Source organism: Giraffa tippelskirchi, chromosome 10 (assembly GCF_054371585.1).
Source record: "Giraffa tippelskirchi isolate mGirTip1 chromosome 10, T2T-mGirTip1v1.2.pri, whole genome shotgun sequence".
Taxonomy (NCBI): Eukaryota; Metazoa; Chordata; class Mammalia; order Artiodactyla; family Giraffidae; genus Giraffa; species Giraffa tippelskirchi.
In genome coordinates this window covers 125864906-125887125 of record NC_137284.1, presented here as the reverse complement: position 1 = coordinate 125887125, position 22220 = coordinate 125864906, and the positions used below count along the sequence as shown (strand labels likewise).

At 38.2% G+C, this 22220-nt stretch overlaps 1 protein-coding gene and 1 long non-coding RNA gene across 2 annotated transcripts in view; one reads left to right on the top strand and one right to left on the bottom strand.

The window, feature by feature from the left end:
- Positions 1 to 6945, bottom strand: part of LOC145524706 (uncharacterized) — a 114872-nt gene extending 107927 nt beyond the window's left edge. Inside the window, exons 1-2 of the long non-coding RNA XR_014067774.1 lie at positions 6657 to 6945; positions 6414 to 6463 (exon numbers count right to left, since the gene is read on the bottom strand). This is a non-coding gene — a long non-coding RNA (uncharacterized LOC145524706). The remainder of the gene's footprint in view (positions 1 to 6413; positions 6464 to 6656) is intronic.
- An 83-nt stretch (positions 6946 to 7028) lies between these two features.
- Positions 7029 to 13892, top strand: YAE1 (YAE1 maturation factor of ABCE1). Its single transcript, XM_081537447.1, has 3 exons — positions 7029 to 7188; positions 8601 to 8722; positions 10598 to 13892. The coding sequence occupies exons 1-3, from the start codon at positions 7060 to 7062 to the stop codon at positions 11025 to 11027; spliced, it is 681 nt and encodes a 226-aa protein (XP_081393573.1). The 5' UTR covers positions 7029 to 7059; the 3' UTR covers positions 11028 to 13892.
- The last annotated feature ends 8328 nt before the right edge of the window (positions 13893 to 22220 follow it).

Genomic DNA, 22220 nt, shown 5'->3' with positions numbered 1-22220 from the left:
GAATGAAATAATGTGATCTGCAGCAACATGGATAGACCTAGAGATTATTATACTAAATGAAGTAAGTCAGACAAGGAAAGACAAGCATCATATGACATCGCTTATAAGTGAAATTAAAAAAAGATACAAAAAAATTTATATACAAAACAGAATAGATCCACCGACATAGAAAACAAGCCTATGGTTACCAAAAGGGAAAGCAGAGGAAGGGACAAGTTGGGAGTTTGGGATTAAAACATATACATATACACTCTACTATATATAAAATGGGCTTCCTAGGTGGCTTAATGGTAAAGAACCCGCCTGCCAAGCAGGAGACATGGCTTCAATCCCTGGGTCAGGAAGGTCCCCTGGAGAAGGAAAGGGCAACTCACTCCAGTATGCTTGCCTGGGAAATCCCATGGACAGAGGAACCTAGCAGGCTACAGCCAATGGGGTCGCAAAGACTCAGACTTTACTCAGAAACTAAACAACCACAGCAAATATATAATATAGGTGAACAACAAGTATCTTCTGTATAACACTAGGAACTCTACTCAGTATTTTATAATAAACTACAATGGAAAAGAATCTAAAAATGAATAATTATATACATACATATATCTGAATCATTTGCTGCACACCTAACAGTAATACAGCATTGTAAATCAACAATTCTTCAATTAAAAATCATTTTAAAGTTTTTAAAGTTAATTTTTAAAAGATTTTTTTTTTTAAAGTCTGACAATTCCATGTGAGGAACAGGATGTGGAGCAACTGACACTAGTATACAATGCTAGTGGGAACATAAAGTGGTACAATCACTTTGGAAAACAGTTTGGCAGTTTCTTATAAAGTGAAACTTATACTTAGCACATGACTCAACAATTCCACTTCTGGATATTTACCCCACGAAAACATGTATACACAAAATGACCTCTACAAGAATGTCCGTAGCAGTTTTATTCACTATCGTCAACAATCCAGATGTCCAACAAATGGACAAACCATGCTATATCCATACAATGAAGAGAGTACTTGGCAATAACAAAGAACAACCTACTGGTACATGCAGGGCTCCCCAAGTGGCGCCAGTGGTAAAGAACCTGCCTGCCAATGCAGAAGACATAAGAGACCTGAGTTCAATCCCTGGGTAGGGAGGATCCCCTGGAGAAGGGAATGGCAACCCACTTCACTATTCTTGCCTGGAGAATCCCATTGACAGAGGAGCCTGGCGGGCTACAGTCCATGGGGTCACAAAGAGTCAGACAGTGTGCACACTGGTACATACAACCAAATAAAGGAATCTCAAAAACATTATATTGAGTAAAAAAATCCAAATACATAAAATGACATAGTGATTCCATTTTTGTGAAGTATTAAAATTGGCAAAACTATTCTTGAGTAATATAAATTAGATTGGGGTTGCCTCTGTGAGGCATTAGTGACTGACTGCAAAGAAGTATGAGGGAATTTTCTAGGATGATGAAAATTTCTATATCATAATTTTATTTATGTTTATTTTTGGCTGTGCTGGGTCTTTGTTGCTTAGCAGGATTTTCTCTAGTTTCAGAGAGCAGGGGCTACTCTCTAGTTGCCGTACTTGGTCTTCACATTGCAGTGGCTTCTCTTGTTTCTGAGCACTGACTCTAGGGCACATGGGCTTCAGCAGTTGCGGCTCCAGGGCTCTAGAGTATACTGGCATATTGAGTGCAGCACTTTTAAAGCATCATCTCTTAGGATTTGAAATAGCTACACTGGAATTCCATCAACTCCACTAGCTTTGCTCATAGTGATGCTTCCTAAGGCCCACTTGACTTCACATTCCAGGATGTCTGGCTCTAGGTGAGTGATCCAGTGAAGTTGCTCAGTCATGTCCGACTCTTTGCGATCCCGTGGACTGTAACCTACCAGGCTCCTCCATCCATGGAATTTCCCATGCAAGAGTACTGGAGTGGGGTGTCATTTCCTTCTCCAGGTGAGTGATCACACCATTGTAATTATCTGGGTCATGAAGATCTTTTTTGTACAGTTCTTCTGTGTATTCTTGCCACCTCTTCTTAATATCTTCTGCTTCTGTTAGGTCCATACCATTTCTGTCCTTTATTGAGCCCATCTTTGCATGAAATATTCCCTTGGTATCTCTAGTTTTCTTGAAGAGATCTCTAGTCTTTCCCATTTTATTGTTTTCCTCTATTTCTTTGCACTGATCACTGAGGAAGGTTTTCTTATCTCTCCTTGTTGTTCTTTGGAACTCTGCATTCAAATGGGTATATCTTTCCTTTTCTCCTTTGCTTCTCTTCTTTTCACAGCTATTTGTAAGGCCTCCTCAGACAGCCATTTTGCTTTTTTTCCAATTCTTTTTCTTGGGAATGGTCTTGATCCCTGTCTCCTGTATAATGTCATGAACCTCCATCCATAGTTCTTCAAGCACTCTATCAGATCTAATCCCTTAAATCTATTTCTCACTTCCACTATATAATCATAAGGGATTTGATTTAGGTCATACCTGAATGGTCTAGTGGTTTTCCCTACTTTCTTCAATTTAAGTGTGAATTTGGCAATAACGAGTTCATGATCTGAGCTGCAGTCAGCTCCCAGTCTTGTTTTTTTACTGACAACCACTTTTGGTTGCAAAGAATATAATCAATCTGATTTCAGTGTCGACCATCTGGTGATGTCCATGTGTAGAGTCTTCTCTTGTGTTGTTGGAAGAGGGTGTTTGCTATGACAAGTGTGTTCTCTTGGCACTGGCCTTTGCCCTTCTTCATTCTGTACTCCAAGGCCAAATTTGCCTGTTACTCCAGGTGTTTCTTGACTTCCTACTTTTGCATTCCAGTCCCCTATAATGAAAATCTTTTTTGGGTATTAGTTCTAGAAACTCTTGTAGGTCTTCATAGAACCATTCAACTTCAGCTTCTTCAGCATTACTGGACAGAGCATAGACTTGGGTTACTGTGATATTGAATGGTTTGCCTTGGAAATCAACAGAGATCATTCTGTCGTTTTTCAGATTGCATCCAAGTACTGCATTTCAGACTCTTTTGTTGACTATGATAGCTACTCCATTTCTTCTAAGGGATTCTTGCCCACAGTAATATATATAATGGTCATCTGAGTTAAATTCACCCATTCCAGTCCAGTTTAGTTCGCTGATTCCTAAAATGTTGATGTTCACTCTTGCCATTTCCTCTTCGACCAGTTGCAATTTGCCTTGATTAATGGACCTAACATTCCAGGTTCCTATGCAATATTGCTCTTTACAGCATTGGACCTTGCTTCCATCACCAGTCACATCCACAACTGGATATTGTCTTTGCTTTGGCTCCATCCCTTCATTCTTTCTGTAGTTATTTCTCCACTGATATCCAGTAGCATAGTGGGCAGCTACCAACCTGGGGAGTTCATCTTTCAGTGTCCTATCTTTTTGCCTTTTGATACGGTTCATGGTGTTCTCAAGGCAAGAATACTGAAGTGGTTTGCCATTCCCTTCTCCAGTGGACCACATTTTGTCAGAACTCTCCACCATGACCCTATGTATAGTACTGCATGTAAATTATATTTTAATAAAATTGACTTTTTAAAATGTATTCCCAGTGTTTATAAATACTATACTAATAAATACCAAATACTGAATATATAAACGCTATATCTAATAGTATCCATTGGTATTGCAAGTGGAATATTTATCTAATCTATGCTTTTAGATGGTTATTGCTAAAAAATAGAGACTACTATTGATCAATTTATTTTTCCTATATCCAGAGAACTTCTCAAATTCCTTTATTCATTTTGTTTTTAACTGGAGTCGTAGTCTTAGGCTACCTTAATAGCTCAGTTGGTAAAGAATCTGCCTGCAATGCAGGAGATCCTGGTTTGATTCCTGGGTCAGGAAGATCCGCTGGAGAAGGGATAGGCTCCCCACTCCAGTATTCTTGGGCTTCCCTGTGCCTCAGATGGAGAAGAATCCAGGAGACCTGGGTTCCTGCAATGTGGGAGACCTTGGTTTGATCCTTGGGTTGGGAAGATCCCCTGGAGAAGGGAACAAGTGCCCGCTCCAGTATTCTAGCCTGGAGAATCCCACGGACTCTATAGTCCATGGGGTTCCAAAGAGTCAGACATGACTGAGCAACTTTCACTCACTTCACTTAGGCATGCAATCACATAAACAGCAAAAAACAAAAATAACTTCATTTCTTATTACCCAACATTTATATAGATTACTTTGTTTGCTTCTCTTTTGCATTCACTAATCTCCAAATGAATGCTGAATAATCATGGTGATCACCAGATGTTCTCTCTTTTCCCTACTATAAGGGAAATAGCTTAACATCTGAATGTTTAGGATAGTACTTGCTGTTGGACTTTCTTATAAAATCCTTACCAGTTTGTGTTTTCTATATTATCTTGTTAAAAATACTTTTTTTTAAGTGTGTGTGTGTGTGTGTGTGTGTGTGTGTGTGTGTGTGTGTGTGCGCGCGCGCGCGCGCGCGCGCTCAGTCATGTCCGACTCTTTTCGGCCCCATGGACTGTACCCCACCAGGTTCCTCTATCCGTGGAATTTTCCAGGCAAGCATACTGGGGTGGGTTGCCATTTCCTCTCAAGGGGATCTTCCCAACCCAGGGACTGAACCAGTGTCTCTTGAGTCTCCTGCATTGGCAGGAGAATTTTTTTACCACTGAGCCACCTGGGAAGCCCAACTGACTTTTCTGCTTTTATTAGTACAATACATGGTTTCTCTTTTAAATTATTGATGCAGTGAAATCTGGGTTTCCTAATATTGCAACAATTTGCTTTCATGAAATAAAACCTTTTGAATTATTACTCTGATAAGATACTGGATTCTCGTTTAAATACATATTCATAAACTAACTTGAACTTAGGGAGTTCTTGCATATTAACTTTAGCAGATGAGAGTAAAGCTGGTTTCATGAAATGATTTAAGGAGTTTCTTTTTCTGTACCCTACAAGAGTAAAAAATGATATTTATTTATCCGTCATTCTTTAAAGATTAAAAATGGTTTAAAGCATTTAACTGTGAAATTCTCATCTCCATGCTATTTTTATAGTAGTTAATTTTTCTATGGTAATTGGTTTCTTCACGTTTTCTATTTGCTTGATAAATTTTATTAGGAAGTCATTCATATCACCTGTTTTCAAATGTGTCACAAGTTTTCGTTAGTAATTTATAATATTTGATTTTTTTCTATATCATTACTTTCCTTCTCATTTTTATCTTGTATAATTTTGTTCTTTTTTTTTTTATCAGGGTCAGAAAAGGACTGTTTTATTGGTGTTTTCAAACAACCAGCTTTTGGAATTACTTATGCAAATTTGGGCATTCGTATTTTATTAATTTCAATCGTTTTCTTTACTGCGTCCCTTACTATTAGTTTCTTTCTAACTAAGATACATAGTAATTCTCTTGTTTCTCTTTCTTCTTTAATAATAAAAACATTAAAGCCTCCAGAATTGCCTAATAAGACAGCTTTCATTTGTTCTCAAGTTTTTTTTGGTACGAATTGTTCTGATTTTTATTGCTTATTATGTTGTTTTAATTTTTATTTACTTTTTGATTCAAATGTTATTTAGGAAGATGCTTATATGTCCAATATTATATTTAAATTATAATTAAAATTATTAGAGTAACTTATTATCAATTATATTGGATTATGATTAGTTTATTAAGGTTTTTTGTTACAAAGCATACAATGTTTTTATACATATTCCATGGACCTACCAAGTATAGCATATATTTTTCATATATTAAATATACACAAAAAATTTTTTCTGAACATTTAAAATGATAACATATACTACCCAACTGCCCTCACTCACACACATACTCACAGCTCTCTTTACTTTGTTTTTAAATATGTTTTCATAGCATCTATCATAATCTTGTAACAAACGGTATAATTTACTTATATAGTGCTTATTGCTTATCCTCTGGCAATTCCTCATGAATGTCAGAGCTGGGACTTCTGTGTGTTGTTCACTGATGTATCTCAAAAGCACATAACCGTGCCTGGCACAAGGCAAATATTCAAGAAAATTTGTTAGCTAAGTAAATCATCATTATCCCATGGGCTGCGCTGGTGGCTCAAACTGTAAAGAATCCGCCTGCAACGCAGCAGACTGTGGTTCCATCCCTGGGTAGGGGAGATCCCTTGGGAGAGGGAATGGCTACCCACTCCAGAATTCTTCCCTGGAGAATTCAATGCACAGAGTAGCCTGTAGCGCTATAGTCTGTGGGGTTGCAGAGTCACACAGGACCGAGCTATGAACACACAACGACCACATGAGCACGCAAATGGTCAAACAGGAATACTGATGGTATCCATTCGTTCATTAACTTTTGTTTCAACACCTACTACAGTTCGGAACAGTGCTTGTGCTGAGTTCTTATATAAAAACAAGTCTCCATCCTCACCAGTAGTCTTTTCTGGGTATTTCAGAAGGAACAGGAGTCAGAGAAGGATGCTGTGAATCAATGAGAAATATATTTTGTTTTATAAACGCACTCTATATTTACTGATCTCAAAAGGGCTGCAATATCTTAATTTCTTTAATGGCCCTTGTTCCACGCTCCTAACAATTAAAACAGTCGGGCAGTCCAAACCTTTAAACGCACTGAGGGGGTTTCTAAAATGAGGGAGTCCCTCAAAACAACTACCTCGAAGGGTTTTGCCAATGCACGCGTCTTCAAAACCCAGACCCCAGCAGACACCATGGTCGAAGTGTACGGTGTTTCACTGAACGTTGGCGCCGCCTTCCGCAGTCAAGGTCAGAGGGGTTCCACGTGGGAGGAACCCGCCTCCCCCACAAGTGCACGGCGACATCTCCAGCTTATGAAGGGTACTTCCAAATATCAGGGAGCAAAAACTTCGTGCGGGAGCCAGGACCTTGCCGGGATCCGCGATCACCCTGCGAATCCGTCAGAACGTTCAGACACCGTGCACATCTACGCGCACGCGCAGCGGTGCCGCGACCCCCGCTGTTTGTTTTCGCCCCGCCCCTCGGACCGGAAGGAGTTGCCGGCCCTTCCGGCGTCCGGCGGCCCTGTGGGTGCCTCAGTGATGTCGTGGGTTCAAGGTGCTTCTTTGGTCCAAGGTCCTGAAGAGGAGGAGGACGTGTTTGACGAGGAAGCTGATGAGTCGCTCCTGGTGCAGCGGGAATGGCGGAACCACATGCAGAGACGAGTCAAAGTAAAGCTGCGTGGAGGGGGCGGGGATCCATTGCTGTACCGGGTTGTTAGGACTGGAGCTGGGAGTTGTGAGGAGGTGGGGTTCCAGGATGAAGGCCGGAGTGGTCGCGGCCTGGCCTGGCGCTGCCCTCCCTCTCCCTTACCATTCAGTCTGGCCCACGTCCTGCTAGGGTTTTCCAGTGGGTTACTTGAAACCGTGCGACACCACAGGATGTTTTCCTCGAGCGCCCGTGGAGTGTATTGCATGGATACTGGGGACCGAACAAAATAACCTTTGTCAAAGACTTTGAAGAGATTTCAGTTTGATGGGCATCAGAGGGAAAGGGGTGAACGAGAAACATTTACACTGTTGTAATTATGTCTGTCAAAAGACATACAGGCAGTTGACGTGGGTTGCCTGAATGAGTGGGGAGCCTAAAGTTAGGAGTAGTGTTAATCAGGACAGATGGAAAAAGTGAACAAGAATGTTGTCAAAGGGCAGTAAGAGAAAGCTAATAAGGAATGGGGTTACAGAGTCAGACAAGACTGAGCGACTGAACAAAATAAGGAATGGTGGTGGCTACCTGAGGGAGTATTAATGTGTTTTTTTTATTTGTTGGGTGTGAATTATCCATCTCTAATTTGTCTTACTACTCGTAGAGTCTCAGCTTAATACCATACACCCAGTTTCCGGGTGGAGCTCTCAGAGCTTAGTTCAGGGTCTGGACCAAATGGTGAGATCTGTGCCAGCTAGTGTCCTTGCCAACCATGAAATTGCCATTAAATCTGCCCTTGTTTAATGTCTCAGTAAAATAATATTTGCTTAGCACAACAACAATGTTGTCAACTTCAGAAATGCCTTACGTGAAGCTGAGGCTAAACCAGTAAGTATTGAGCACTTTTTGAGTGTTGTGGCAGGACAAAATCCTTGTGCACAGAGGATTTTCAGTTTACTTAAATTAAGGTAAATTTCTAAATCAAGCAAAATTTCTAACACCAGACTTCTCATCTTCCTTTTACTATACCAATTTCCTCTTTCCCTACTCCAGTTCCAAGACCTTGGTAACCCTACCCTGCCTTACCCACCCACACCAAACCATTTTCTAAATGACCAGACACCTAATTCTTCATGTTTCCTTTCTATGGAGCTATTGCTAACACAGATTTTTTTTTTAATATGTAGAATCAGTATTTTTAAATGTATCTAATAAATCTAGACTACAAAAATGGGATAAACCAACAATAAACTTTTATGAGAAGCATAGTCTACTTTGGTTGTGTGATTATGCCATATGTTATAGAACCATGATGTTAAATAACACAATAGAGGCCTGTTTCATCAGTTTCTAAGTTGGTTCTGTGACTTTCTAGAAAAACCTACACTGGTTTACTTGGTGTTAGTTACAGCTGTAATTCTTCATTACTTATTTTTAGGAAGGCTACAGAGATGGAATAGATGCTGGCAAAGCAGTTACTCTTCAACAAGGCTTCAATCAAGGTTATAAGGAAGGTGCAGAAGTCATCATAAACTATGGACAACTTAGAGGAACATTGAGGTAATTTTTAAAACTTAAATGCTGAATTATTTTAACTTTTGTACTAGTGCAGGGTTTTGATGAAAGTAATATGTAAAAATAAAGTGTAAGCTGAAGTGTTTCCCCTAGTGTTAAATCCACAAAAGGGTACTGCAGAGCATAGACTAAAATTGCCTTCAAAAAGTCAATAGTTACCCACTTTAATATGTGAGCCAGATGTTGTCTTTTATTGCAAAGAAATGATAAGAAAGTGTCTTCTTTTTTGCTACCTGAACTACCACCAATCTGTAACTCAAAGTAATTTAAAAGATCTTCAGGTTTTGGGTAACGCTTTTATTCTTGCACATGTGGCAGAACACAATAAAACAGATGTCTAGACTAGAAGTACCTGATGAAGAGTATAGTCAGTAACAGAAAAATTGTCCCTTTTACTTTATTCCTCAACTTTGAACACCTGTCAGGATTTCATAGGAATAATGGCATGTATTAGAACCAAGTGGTCCAAAGGCACATGGAGCTAGGAGCACGGCAGGCTTGTCCTCTTTGATGCTTTGTACCTTTTAAACAGTCCTCTATAGAGAAAAACATAAATGCTTCAAAGAAGCACTGATTTTTACAAGGTATGAAATAAAAGTTATCAAAACAGGACAGAGACTTCCCTGGCAGTCCAGTAGTTAAGACTCTGTCTGCACTTCTAATGCAGGGGATGCAAGTTTGATCCCTTGTCAGGAGATGAAGATCCCACATGCCATAAGGCAGCACAGCCAAGAAGAAATAAAAATAAAAAATAAAATTAGAAAAAAGTTATCAATACGAAAGTTCATTACGTTTGGGGTTTTATAAAATTCAGCTGTTAGGAATCAGCATTTATAGTATACTATAGTAAGAAAATGATCATGTGTTCATCTTCACATCAAGTTAAATTAATTTTTTATAAGCTTAGAAAGCTTATTGCAGGGTATCTGCTGGCAATGCAGTGAATTTGGACTTCATGTTTTCATTTTCACGTTCTGTGTTCAGTCCCTGGTCTGGGAACTAAGTTACCACAAGCTGTGTGACATGGCCAAAAAAAAAAAAAAACTTGTTGCTAACATTATTACTTTTCACAACAACCATTATTTCAAGACATGAATAATATGAATTTAGGAAAGTAAAAGTACTTTCTATACTTAAAAAAAGTAAAGAAAAATAATTATTAGGACTGAAAGAATTCTAACCTTCTTCAATAAAATTGTTAGTAAAGTATCTATCCTAACAAAGTTGGAAAAGTGAGTTGTCTCAAAACTTTTTTTCCCCTCACCTTCAGTTTTGATGTCAAGCAGCTATACGGTTATAAAAGTGATTTTTAACCTCACACCTTGCTATCAGCTGGGAAGCTTTAAAAAAATAACACCCCCAGAGATTCTGATTTAATTGGTCTCGGGTGTGACCTGGACCTTGATAAAGTTTAAAAGTTTTGCAGGTAATTCTGATATGCATCCAAGATTGAGAATCACTAGTTTAGAAGCTGGTTGCTGTCTTTAAAAGAAAAACTAATTTTTCAGGTTTTTTCTTTCTCTTGAGTTGCATCCATCTTCAACAGAAGCTACACAATCATAACGGGAAAATAAAATCAGGAAAAATAGATGAGGACCTGTGAAGGAGGGGTTATGAATTATAAACAATTTATATGATTAACTCCAGTTGTTTAATTTCTATTGAAAGATAATGTCCTTATATTTATAATCTTATTTTACCATCATTGCTTTCCTGATTTTGACTCACATTGCTATTATTAATAATTTTTGCATGATGTTGTCTAGAAGAGAAACATGTAAGCCTTAGCTTCAAAAATTCTAAAAGCCTTTGATCGTTTAATTTTTTTCCTCCTTAACTCTTATTTATATTTTCGTTCAGTGCTTTGCTCTCCTGGTGTCACCTTCATGATAATAGTTCGGCTTTGATCAGTAAAATAAATAATCTTCTGGATGCAGTTGGCCAGTGTGAAGAGTATGTGCTTAGACATCTGAAATCAATCACTTCACAGCCACATGTTGTAGATTTATTGGACTCCCTTCAGGATATGGACCTTTGTCATGTAGCTCCAGCTGAGGAAAAGATTGATGAAGCTAAAGATGAAAGATTCTGTGAAAATAATGCTGAGTTTAACAAAAACTGCAGTAAGAATCTTAGTTGGGTAGATTGTTCATCTTTAGAATGTTGTAGAGCCCAGGAGCATGCATGCCCTGAAAACCCAAGCCTCACTTGGATTTTAGAACAGACGGCCAGTTTGGTAAAACAGCTGGGGGTATCAGTAGACATACTACAACACCTCAAACAACTATAAAAATTACCTTCACTTTAAAGAAGCAATGTTCAGAACATTCTTAGAACATTTTGTTTCTGAACAAGCTAACCAAAATTTGCACTGGTTCCTACACTTCACTTGTAAGGGTATCCCTTCATGTAATGTTGAAACATCTTCAAAATTAATACTATTAAATGTAATATAATCCTTCTTTCTTTGTCACTGGTAATTTTTATATGGTTTAAGATATGCTCAAAAATTCCAGTTGTCTTCATTTTCAAATTTCTGGGGACTCATTACTATCAGAAATAAACAAGAATCAGACTACAGTTGACCCTTGAACAAAACAGGTTTTAAAGGTACCCATCCACCATGCAGTAAAAAAATCTGCATACTACTTATAGCTGGCCCTCCATATTATGAGTCTCAGATTCAACGAGCCTCAGATCATACAGTACTGTAATATTTACTATTGAAAAAAGTCCAAGTGTAAGTGGGCCCTCAGGGTTCAAAACCATGTGTTCAAGCATCAACTGTTATTTTGTAAGGACTTAGCCCTACTTTCTGCTCCTGTCACATTGTCTTGTGATTAGGACCTCATCAACTAATCAGACCAAAGTTACAAAAAATAACCTAATGGCTAAAGTTGTAAATAGACACATACATACATACATATATATATATATATGTAGATGTATTATATTGAAATTAAGAACCTAATAGGTGTAAAGCTGAAGACATGTTTATACTGATAATTAAAAACAATTCTAAAGTCTGCTTTAATTTTTTTATTTAAATATTACTGATTTTTTCTTGAAGTGTGATTTTTTATAATGTTTCAGGTGCACAGCAAAGTGATTCAGTTATATATTTTTTTCCATTATAGGGTATTACAAAATACTGAATATAGTTTTGTGTGCTATATATAGTAGTGTGTACATGTTAATTCGAAACTCCCAATTTATCCCCACCTCCTTTCTCTTTTTAGTAACTCTAAGTTTGTTTTCTATGTTTTTGAGTCTGTATCTATTTGTATAATTTTTTTAGATTCCACATATAAGTGATGTCATATGATATTTGTTAAAGTTTGTTTCAGTTTTGTGATGATTAGAAGTAAGGACACAATTCCGAGAAAAATACAGAAAATACATTTCATGCTCAAGTACTTACTTACCTAGCTTTTCCAAGTTTTAACCAGTTAGTCGTAGTGCTTGACAGTGCGCCAGATTATTCCTAAACTGCAGTTTTCCTTCATATTTATTTAGTAATAAAACATTGAAGCCACTGACTTCTTTATTACCTTGTAGCAATATTCTTAGTCTAGCATAGGCAAAATTAGATTCAAATTTTTGCTCTAGGACCTAAGCATATAAGATCAGGAAAAAGTTTTCCATCACTTTTTTGCCTGAAACACAAATTTATGTAACAAATCCAACTTCAGAGACACCCAAATGATTGCCCCTCATTGATAGCCTTAACTTATATCTATCGTCTACTCTAAAAGACAGTCTTATCTGATAAAAGAGGTATTTCAGGAGATCAAGAAAATGTACTACTGCAATCTTGAACTTGCTTAAAGTTCACCAAACATTATGAAATTGAGGAAACAAATTTGAAGTTAGAAAACCATAAAGTGTTTAGAATTTACTAAAACATACTGAAGATAACAAGTGACATTTGATAGCTGGCTTTTAAAAAGTATCTGATTATATCTCTGTAGATGTAAATATTATTTCAGAGATTTAATAATTTGCCTTGTTATACAGATACTATTACCATATGTATGAATGCAGCAAAAATCTCAAATCTACCTGGAATATTATAAGCAGTCTCTAAAGTCTTAGATATGAAATATACCCATCTTTAATAATATATCTCAAGAAAGTCACCCTGCATAAAAATTTCATGAGTGCAGCACATCTAGAGATTTTATCTGGGCTCACCCTGACAAAATTCCCTAAAGATAACAACCTTTGGCGCCATTGAAAATAGGGTGTTTTGTGTAGATGTTCACAGAAAGGGGAGCCAAGAGAATTAGGTGAGTTAAATGAGGCTGTTAGGTTGAAAACATCTCTTTAAGTTTACATTGCCTTTTGAAAAACACAGAATTTCCTGAACTGCAGAGAAAAAGTAATGGAATGCTCATTTTATACCTGTGTTTCCTGAGCCTCTGTACTAAAACCAGCAAGAAACCTTGCCTTGTGTCTTTTACCCTGCCTTGTATATTGTAGGCCTACCAATTCTTGCCATGAAAAGACCCTAGATAAACATAAATGTAAAGCAGGATTGCCCCAGAGCAGATATAGCCAAGAGTTTCAAGACCCAGGATCCAGACATTAGGCTTGGGTGATGTGGTTTCCTTAAAAACAGAATTTTCACCTTAAATAAGTTATTTCTAGATACTGACAGGAGAAGGCAATGGCACCCCACTCCAGTACTCTTGCCTGGAAAATCCCATGGACAGAGGAGCCTGGTAGGCTACAGTCCATGAGGTTGCTAAGAGTCGGACACGACTGAATGACTTCACTTTCACTTTTCCCTTTCATGCACTGGAGAAGGAAATGGCAACCCACTCCAGTATTCTTGCCTGGAGAATCCCAGGGACGGCAGAGCCTGGTGGGCTGCCATCTGTGGGGTCGCACAGAGTCGGACACGACTGAAGTGACTTAGCAGCAGCAGCAGATACTGACATACCTGGAGTTTTTTATTTGTTGTTGGGTTTTTTTGAGCCCACAATTCTATTCTTCTCTGACAGAGCTGTTGAAGCCACCAAAATTTTTGTGATACACAGACAAGTGGACAGTGGGCAGCTGAATTCACCTACCTCATCCTTACCTCATTTATATCCTTAGCACTGCTCATTAACTGCTTTTGTGATACACCAAAATAAAAGCTTTGAACCAAGTCCAAGCTGTGATTTTTCACCTATCTTCAAACTAATTAAAGCTTTGTGTTCCAGTCTAAGATAAAGAGAAATAAATACAGAGAGATATTCTTTTTTCAAATTCTTTTCCATTATGGTTTATTACAGGATATTGAATATAGCTCCCTGTGCAATATAGTAGGACCTTGTTGTTTATCCATTCTGTATATAATAGTTTGCATCTGCTGATCCCAAACTTCTTATCCATCCCTCCCTGACATCTCCTCCCTCTTGGCAACCACACAGGTCTGTTCTCTTATGTCTGTGAGTCTGTTTCTGTTTTGTAGATAAGTTCATTTTGTCATATTTTAGATTCCACATACAAGTAATGTCATATGATGTTTGTCTTTCTCCTTCTGACTTCACTTAGTTTGATAACCTCTAGCTCCATCTACGTTGCTGCAAGTGGCATTATTTCATTTTTTAAATGGCTGAGTAGTCTTCCATTGTATATGTGTACCACATCTGCTTTATCCATTCATCTGTCCGGGGACATTTAGTTTTCCATGTTTTGTCTGTTGTGAACAGTGCTGCTGTGAACATAAGGGTGCATGTATCTTTTTAATTATAGTTTTGTGTACGTCTGTGCCCAGGAGTAGGGCACTTATTGGATTGCTGGATCGTATGGTAACTCCATTTTTAGTATGGAGGAACCTCCATACTGTTCTGCATAGTGGCTGCACTAATTTCCATTCCCACCAACAGTGTAGGAGGACTCCCTTTTCTCCACACACTCTCCCGCATTTGTTATCTGTAGACTTTTTAATGATAGTCCTTCTGACCGCTATGAGTTTTCACTTGTATTTTAGACAGAGATTCTTAATTTCCAACCACTAGATGAAGTGAATATCACATGTCATGTTAATAAACTACCATTCAGATTTCTTGCTCTACAGAAATTCTCAAGTCTGCATCGTGAATATATCAGTACTTCACTTCCATAATTACTTTTCTTTCTTTTGCTTTCATTTACTGCTTTTTCTCAACAAACCTTCTGGAAGAAGAGTCTGTTGTCACTGTCTCAAATTACTTTTTCCCCATTCACTCCTGAGCTTCAAACTACTTTTTACCAAGGTCACTGGTGGCTGCTAATTCATACAGCTGCCCTGACTGGTTTCTATTCTTCTCACTTGTCTCCTCCATCACTGGGCATCTACCTTTACATTCTCCCTGCCTGCCTTCTGCAGCAGCACTTTTCCTCTTTGTCCTACTCATTACTACACTTGCTTCTACTGGGTAAATTATAAACTTGAATTTCATTTCCAGACCCAAGCAGCACTGTCAGTCTTTCTCATTCTGCATCTTGCCCCACTATGCACACAGACACTCTACACTTCTTTATATACTGCAATACTTTGTGGACAATTCCCAACTTCTAAATTTACTCACTCTGACTCTTCTACCTGGAAGAGTAGAAGACCATCATTCCTTCCCAAACGTTCCTTGCACATCATTCTTTCCCAACAAATTCCTACTTATCTGTCAATCCAGTGAACCAGTGAAGTTGCTCAGTCGTGTCTGACTCTTTGCCATCCCATGGACTGTAGCCTACCAGGCGCCTTCATCCATGGAATTTTCCAGACAAGAGTACTGGAGTGGGTTGCCATTTCCTTCTCCAGGGGATCTTCCCAACCCAGGAATCGAATCCAGGTCTCCTGCATTGCAGGCAGATTACCGTCTGAGCCACCAGGGGATCAATCCTAACTCAAATTTTACCTATCTTAGGCAGAGGTTGTTGCCCTTCCCAGTATTCCCTCTGCATCACTTTGAGTACCTCTGACTTCAGATTTACAGGGAAGTACCTTATTCATCATTATATCCCCAGCACTTACCAGCGCACCCTGTATATAGATGCATATGTGCTGCTTGATGAGAGAAAAAATAACTATATCTACTAGCCACAATGAAAATGAAATCAGAAATTTAGAATTCCAAAATGCATCACGTTATATTTTATTTTTAGACGAGAAAACAAACCTTTATGTTTGCCTTTTAAATTTTTTTTCCTTTTCATTTTGCATGTTAATAGGAATCCACATATACAAATTCTTTGTCTTGTACTAAGCTAAATAGTGTCACTAAGACAATATTATTTACCAATCGCTAAAAATCACACTTATGAATACTACAGTATAATTTTTAGTGATAAAGATTTTATTTGAACAGTTTTAGTTATTAAGTATAGAAAGATACTACAAAAGAAAAAACTGGAAGGACATACAAATAGTTTCTAGCAGACTGCCTGGTACATGGTGTCTAATGACAATAAGAAGGAGTTGGAGGAAATAGAGGGAGTGGAAAGTTAAGAGCTAACATGGTATACAGGATATACAGGCAGTGTTCTGAAAATTTCACCTGTATTACTTGTTTAATCCTCATAATTACTTGTTTAATGTCCTCATAAGCATCGAGACTGTTCATTATCCTCATCCTAGAGATGAAGAAACCAGAGCCCGAGAAGGCTGACTTATCCAATCACAGATTTTAAACGGGCCAGTTGAGATTGAAAGCAAAGCAATTGTACCTGCAGAGTTGGTGCTCTGGGTAAATGTGTACGAAATAATAACACGGCAGCAGTGACTGTGTTTAGTGAAGGGACTATGAACTGTATTTCCCCCTTGCTGTTGATTTCTACATTTCTGCATTTTTCCAATCTTACCTAGTCAGCAAGTATTATTTCTATAACATGTATAGTAATCAGCATTACAAGAAGAGAAAAATTTGGTATACATCTAAAACAAGAAATTAAATTCTATTTCCTATTGGGAGAATATCATCTAGAAAGTGTTAACTAAAGGTGTGTTCTGCATATACAGAAAGTAAAGTCTCCATGGACTCGTTAGACTTTCTACAATCCTCGTGGAGAGGATAATTTGTGTTAGTCATTGCCATGTTTCTTTCGCTTTCATAAATTTCCTACCTAACTTTCAAATACAGAGTGTGAGTTCACTACTGGCAAGAATATGTATTGCTACAGATCTGCCAAAAAGAGCCTAGAGTCCTTAACATACACCAAACTCCGTTTTCTTGCCCTATAGTCTGCTCTTTCATAAAGAAGGTTAAAGTATAATTAGAACTACGCACAACGAATTCAGATCTGCAGAAGTTGAATCCTGTTCCTTTTGTAGACAGTTCACAATTGAGAGGCCAGATCTGGTTTATTTCCAAGAGCTGTTGAATTAGTTCAAGGCCACTGGGTGGTGCTGGTGCATCCTGATACCTATTGTGCTCACAAGACAGGAAGCCAGTGATTATTCCTGAACCTATCTATGCCAAACAAATTGAGTCTTTTATAAGATTGGGAGGATAGGGAGAGGTTTCTGAATTATGTCAAAAAAAAAACTCAAAAAGGTGCACTCCCCCTGCTTTTTTTAAAAAAGGGAGACCTGGGTTCTAGATACTCCACTCCAGTATTCTTTCCTGGAGAATCCAATGGACAGAGAGGAGCCTGGTGGGCTACAGTCCATAGGGTTACAAAGAGTCAGACACGACTAAGCAACTCACACTTTCAGGCTGAGAATTTTTCTCAATCAAAATAACCAATCATAAGAAAACCTGGTGACAGGAAAAAAGCACCATTTATTCTCCAAATCCCTGAGACCTAAAAATAAATGCCTAGAACTCAAAGCATATAACCTTCAATCAGAAGTGATGTAAAATTACAATTTTACATGCATGAAGCATTTCTAGTTTGTCAGGACTCTGCCTCAACTGTTTCAAACCTTAATCTCTCTCACATACACAGATACAAACAACTCAGGATTTAGGGATAGGAAGATAGAGACAGCAACTTACTTTTTTAGCCTATCAAATAGGTCACAACCCTCCTTTTTTAAGTCAACAAATACACAACTAGGTACATTTTCCCCACATCAAACACAACTCATTCCAGCTAATATTTAAGTCTATTTCCTTATGGATTGCAGAGTCACCATAATATCATACTGCTTTGTTATTTATAAAATAAGTATAAGGTTTTACAAAGAATTTTTAACATAAAGCTAAAGTGATTTGTCAAGTCCCTTGTAATATGAATGATTTGACAGTAATCATACTGACAGTCCTTGCCAATAAAGTAAAGCTGGACTGGAATGAGGATATAACATAAATAACCTGAGAATAAAATCTTTCTTTTTCTTATTTGGAAACTATACTATAAAACACCTTCCTTCAAATATCAGATCCTACAATAGCCAGAGATTCTAATTTATGATGATAAACTACAGTGAAACATCAAATCACACTTTGAGAACCTTCAATGATGAAGTTTTACTTGGTATAAACCAACCACAAATTTTTAATCTATCTGCTATACTAAAAATCAGGGCCTTCCCAGATAGCACAGTGGTAAAGAATCCACCTGCCAATGCAGGAGACACAGAAGACATGGGTTCAATCCCTGGTTGGGGAAGATCCCCTGGAGGAGGAAATGGCAACCTCCTCCTGTATTCTTGCTGGGAAAAACTCATGGACAGAGGATCCTGGCGGGCCTCCACCCATGAATTCGCAAAGAGTTAGACGCGACTGAGTGAGCACACACATCCTAGAAATTATTGCCATAGAGTTGATTATGATCCAGAACTCATTTAATGCATTTAGACATTTAAATCCCAGGTGGGAGCCAGTTAAGCTACTTTCCCTTGAAGTCACTTTGTTTTGCTATTCAAGCTGCCAAATAACATATTATTAGTCTGTATTTTAACCTTATAGGCCTGTATGAGGTTCACTGGATGTCTAGAATATGGCATAGTATTTATTGTGACCCCAGCTCAGAGACTGTTTTTCTTTCTGTCCGTGTGCTAGAATAAAGGATTGCCTTCATGAAGGTAGCCACAGAGCTGGGGTCAGGGATGTGAGCCAGGTTCTCAGCTGCTCACAGGCCCCACCTCTTTAGTAAACATGAGGCTCCTGACCTCATCACAGGATACTGCTGTCACCAAGCAAGTAACCAAGGGACAACTTGAGAAAGTCAGGCCACTTGACCAGTGAGTGACTCCTAACAGATCCTGTTCAGTTAGTGGGAAGAATGAGCAGAGAGACAAGACATGGGTGCTGGAGATCAGTATAGCTTCTGGTTTGATATAGCAGAGTATGAATCAAATCAGAAACACCCGTATCTAGGAATTTGATCTAAGAAAATAATTAAACACGTAGAAGAAACCTTCAGCACAAAGATATTTATTGCCTATGCAGAGTAGATAATGATTAAAAACAACCTAAATGACCAACAGTAAAAGAATTGCTAAGGGTATTTTGATATATCCACTCAGAAATGTGAATGCACTCATTACAGATGATCACTGTGAGATCTATAGAAACAGGGAAAATAATTATGGTATTTTAAAAGTAAAAGTCACTGTAAAATGCTTCTTATGTATGTGGACAAATTATGTAAAAAATGTTTTTGCAAACAAAAACTAGAATATATGAGTCTCAGATATACTAAGGAACTAATGTGGTAGGACTACAGGGGTTTTTTTTCTTTTTCAGAACTTACTTTTATGTCACTGTGCTGTTTTACAATAAGAAAAGAAAAATATTTGGACAGGCATTGGTTTTTAAGAAAAAGAACAACATGTACTTTATCATGAAAATCAAAATCTGGAAAAAAGGTAGATACATTTAATTCAAAATAGTAGATCAGAAGAAGATCCCCAGACAACTGTCTGGTAAGGAGGGGGAATACAAGAAATCAAAAGATTTTGATTACGTTTATATTTTTTTCCAACTGTGTAAAAAAGAAAAACCATTCCTATTTGCCCTTAGTACATTTTTTGAGAGCCACTGTAAGGTTTTACTTCAGCTGATGCTAACAATTACACCAACTGTAATTGAGGTGGTACCCCGAGAATGTGGGTACATTCTTGGTAGCATGAGCAAACTAGCTTTCTTAAAAATCTGTGGGGCTGCTACTCTCTTAACAAAATAAAATAAAACAGCTAAAATGAAGTCTTTATTGAATCTGTTACTATATTGCTTTTGTGTTAAAAGAGAAAGATCAATCAGTTCATAAAATTGGGACTACTATTAGCCAACTGAGTTATTTTGCACTCACTCTTGGGGGAAACTGATATCACACATATAAATAAATTCTACATAATATATAATATCCAATAATAAGAAACTTCAAACCTCAGAAAGCTCAATGAGAAGCTGACTGCTAACTTAAATAGATTTGAAAGAGAATACATATTTACATAATTTCTTTGGTTCTCGATATTGATTTGATTGTGGTAATAATTTTAGTTAAGTTTGCCATTATTTCGTATATGTTAATAAACTGTATGTATGTAACAATGTCAGACTTAATTTTTTTGGGCTCCAAAATCACTGCTGATAGTGATTGCAGCCATGAAATTAAAAGACGCTTACTCCTTGGAAGGAAGATTATGGCCAACCTAGTGGCATATTTAAAAGCAGAGACATTACTTTGCCAACAAAGGTCCATCTAGTCAAGGCTGTGGTTTTTCCAGTGGTCATGTATGGATGTGAGAGTTGGACAGTGAAGAAAGCTGAGCGCCGAAGAATTGATGCTTTTGAACTGTGGTGTTGGAGAAGACTCTTGGGAGTCCCTTGGACTGCAAGGAGATCCAACAAGTCCATCCTAAAGGAGATCAGTCCTGAGTATTCATTGGAAGGACTGATGTTGAAGCTGGAACTCCAATACTTTGGCCACCTCATGCGAAGAGTTGACTCATTGGAAAAGACCCTAATGCTGGGTAGGATTGGGGGCAGGAGGAGAAGGGGACAACAGAGGATGAGATGGTTGGATGGCATCACCGACTTGATGGACATGGGTTTGGGTAAACTCCGGGAGTTGGTGATGGACAGGGAGGCCTGGCGTGCTGTGATTCATGAGGTCGCAAAGAATCAGACACGACTAAGTGACTGAACTGAACTGAATGTAAGCTGTCTGCTTCCCCAAAGAGGTTTGAGCCTCTTAGTTTCCAAGTCTGTAAAATGGAGGAGATGATAGCAATCTCATTGTTTCTGTGAAGATCACATGCTATGAGGTACATAAGTATAGTGCTTGCTAGGTGTCAGGCACCCAGTAAGCACTCAGTAAGGGAGAGCGCGTACACTAGTGGCTCAGCATGGCAGCCCTGAAGCCAGATTGTCTGCTTCGAAGCACAGCACCATCATTTGCAAGGCACTGCATCTTAGTGTGCCTGTTCCTTCATCTTTCAAATATTAGTGCCTATCATAGTTTTATTGTAAAGAATAAATGAATTTTATATGTAAAGCATTAAAGACAGTGTCTGGCACATATTCAGTGCTCACAACACGTTGTTGTTTAGTCGCCAAGTTGTGTCCGACTCTCTGTGACCCCGTGAACTGCATCCTGCCAAGCTTCCCTATCCTTCACTATATCCCTGAGTTTGTTCAAACTTATGACCATTGAGTCAGTGATGCCGTCCAACCATCTCATCCTCTGTCTCCCCCTTCTCCTTAATCTTTGCCAGCATCGGGTCTTTTCCAGCGAATTGGCTCTTCGCATCAGGTGGCCAAAATATTGGAGCTTCAGCTTCAGTGTGACACATTAGCTATTATTATATTTACTCCTGAACATCATGCCTATAATTTGGATAAAATGGAGCAAGAGGTTTAACTGTCTTTGGACAACTTTAGCTATCATGGTACTCTGCCATGACTGGGACACAGCCAAGCTTCCCACTGACATAGCTTAAAGTAATTAGTGTGATTTCTCCCTATGTTATCTTAAAAGAAAGGGGGAGATGGAGAGAAAGAAGAAAACACTTCCAAACATTTGCAAATGTTAGTATAAAATTACTTTAAAATGGTGATGATCAGTGAAGTTTTTGATTGCCAGAGTGATGGTGGAAGAATGCTCCTTGGCAGTACTTGTGCGGAGGGGATGCTGTGCATCCTGTCCGGCCAGGTTGGTCCTGCAACAAAGAATTGTCCTACAGCCCTTGAATTTCACACACCCAGGGAGACATTCATGTAAATGAAGATGCAGTTTGTAATTATCTAAGCCTAGAATACAACTATATTTTAATTATGAACACAAAGTATTTTTGCTCTGTTCTAACATCGCTTTTTGAAGTTATAAAATAATTAGGTTCCTTGTACAGAAACATTGTAAAAAAAACATTATTTAGGAAAAGTAAAGCTTCCATATTGCTACCAGTTATGGACTGAATCGTGTTCCCCCAAAATTCATGTCAAAACCTTAGCCCCAAGAACCTCAGAATGTGACTATATTTGGAGAGAGGGCCTTTGAAGAGATGATGAAGTTACGTTGATATGGGCCAGAAATAAACACAATATTGTAAACCAATTATCCT

Excerpts from the sequence above, each read along its gene's own strand:
- YAE1 (XM_081537447.1), top strand. The coding sequence starts at position 7,060 with ATGTCGTGGGTTCAAGGTGCTTCTTTGGTCCAAGGTCCTGAAGAGGAG. Across the intron at positions 7,189-8,600 it reads ACATGCAGAGACGAGTCAAA|GAAGGCTACAGAGATGGAAT; the intron begins GTAAAGCTGCGT and ends ACTTATTTTTAG. Across the intron at positions 8,723-10,597 it reads CAACTTAGAGGAACATTGAG|TGCTTTGCTCTCCTGGTGTC; the intron begins GTAATTTTTAAA and ends ATTTTCGTTCAG.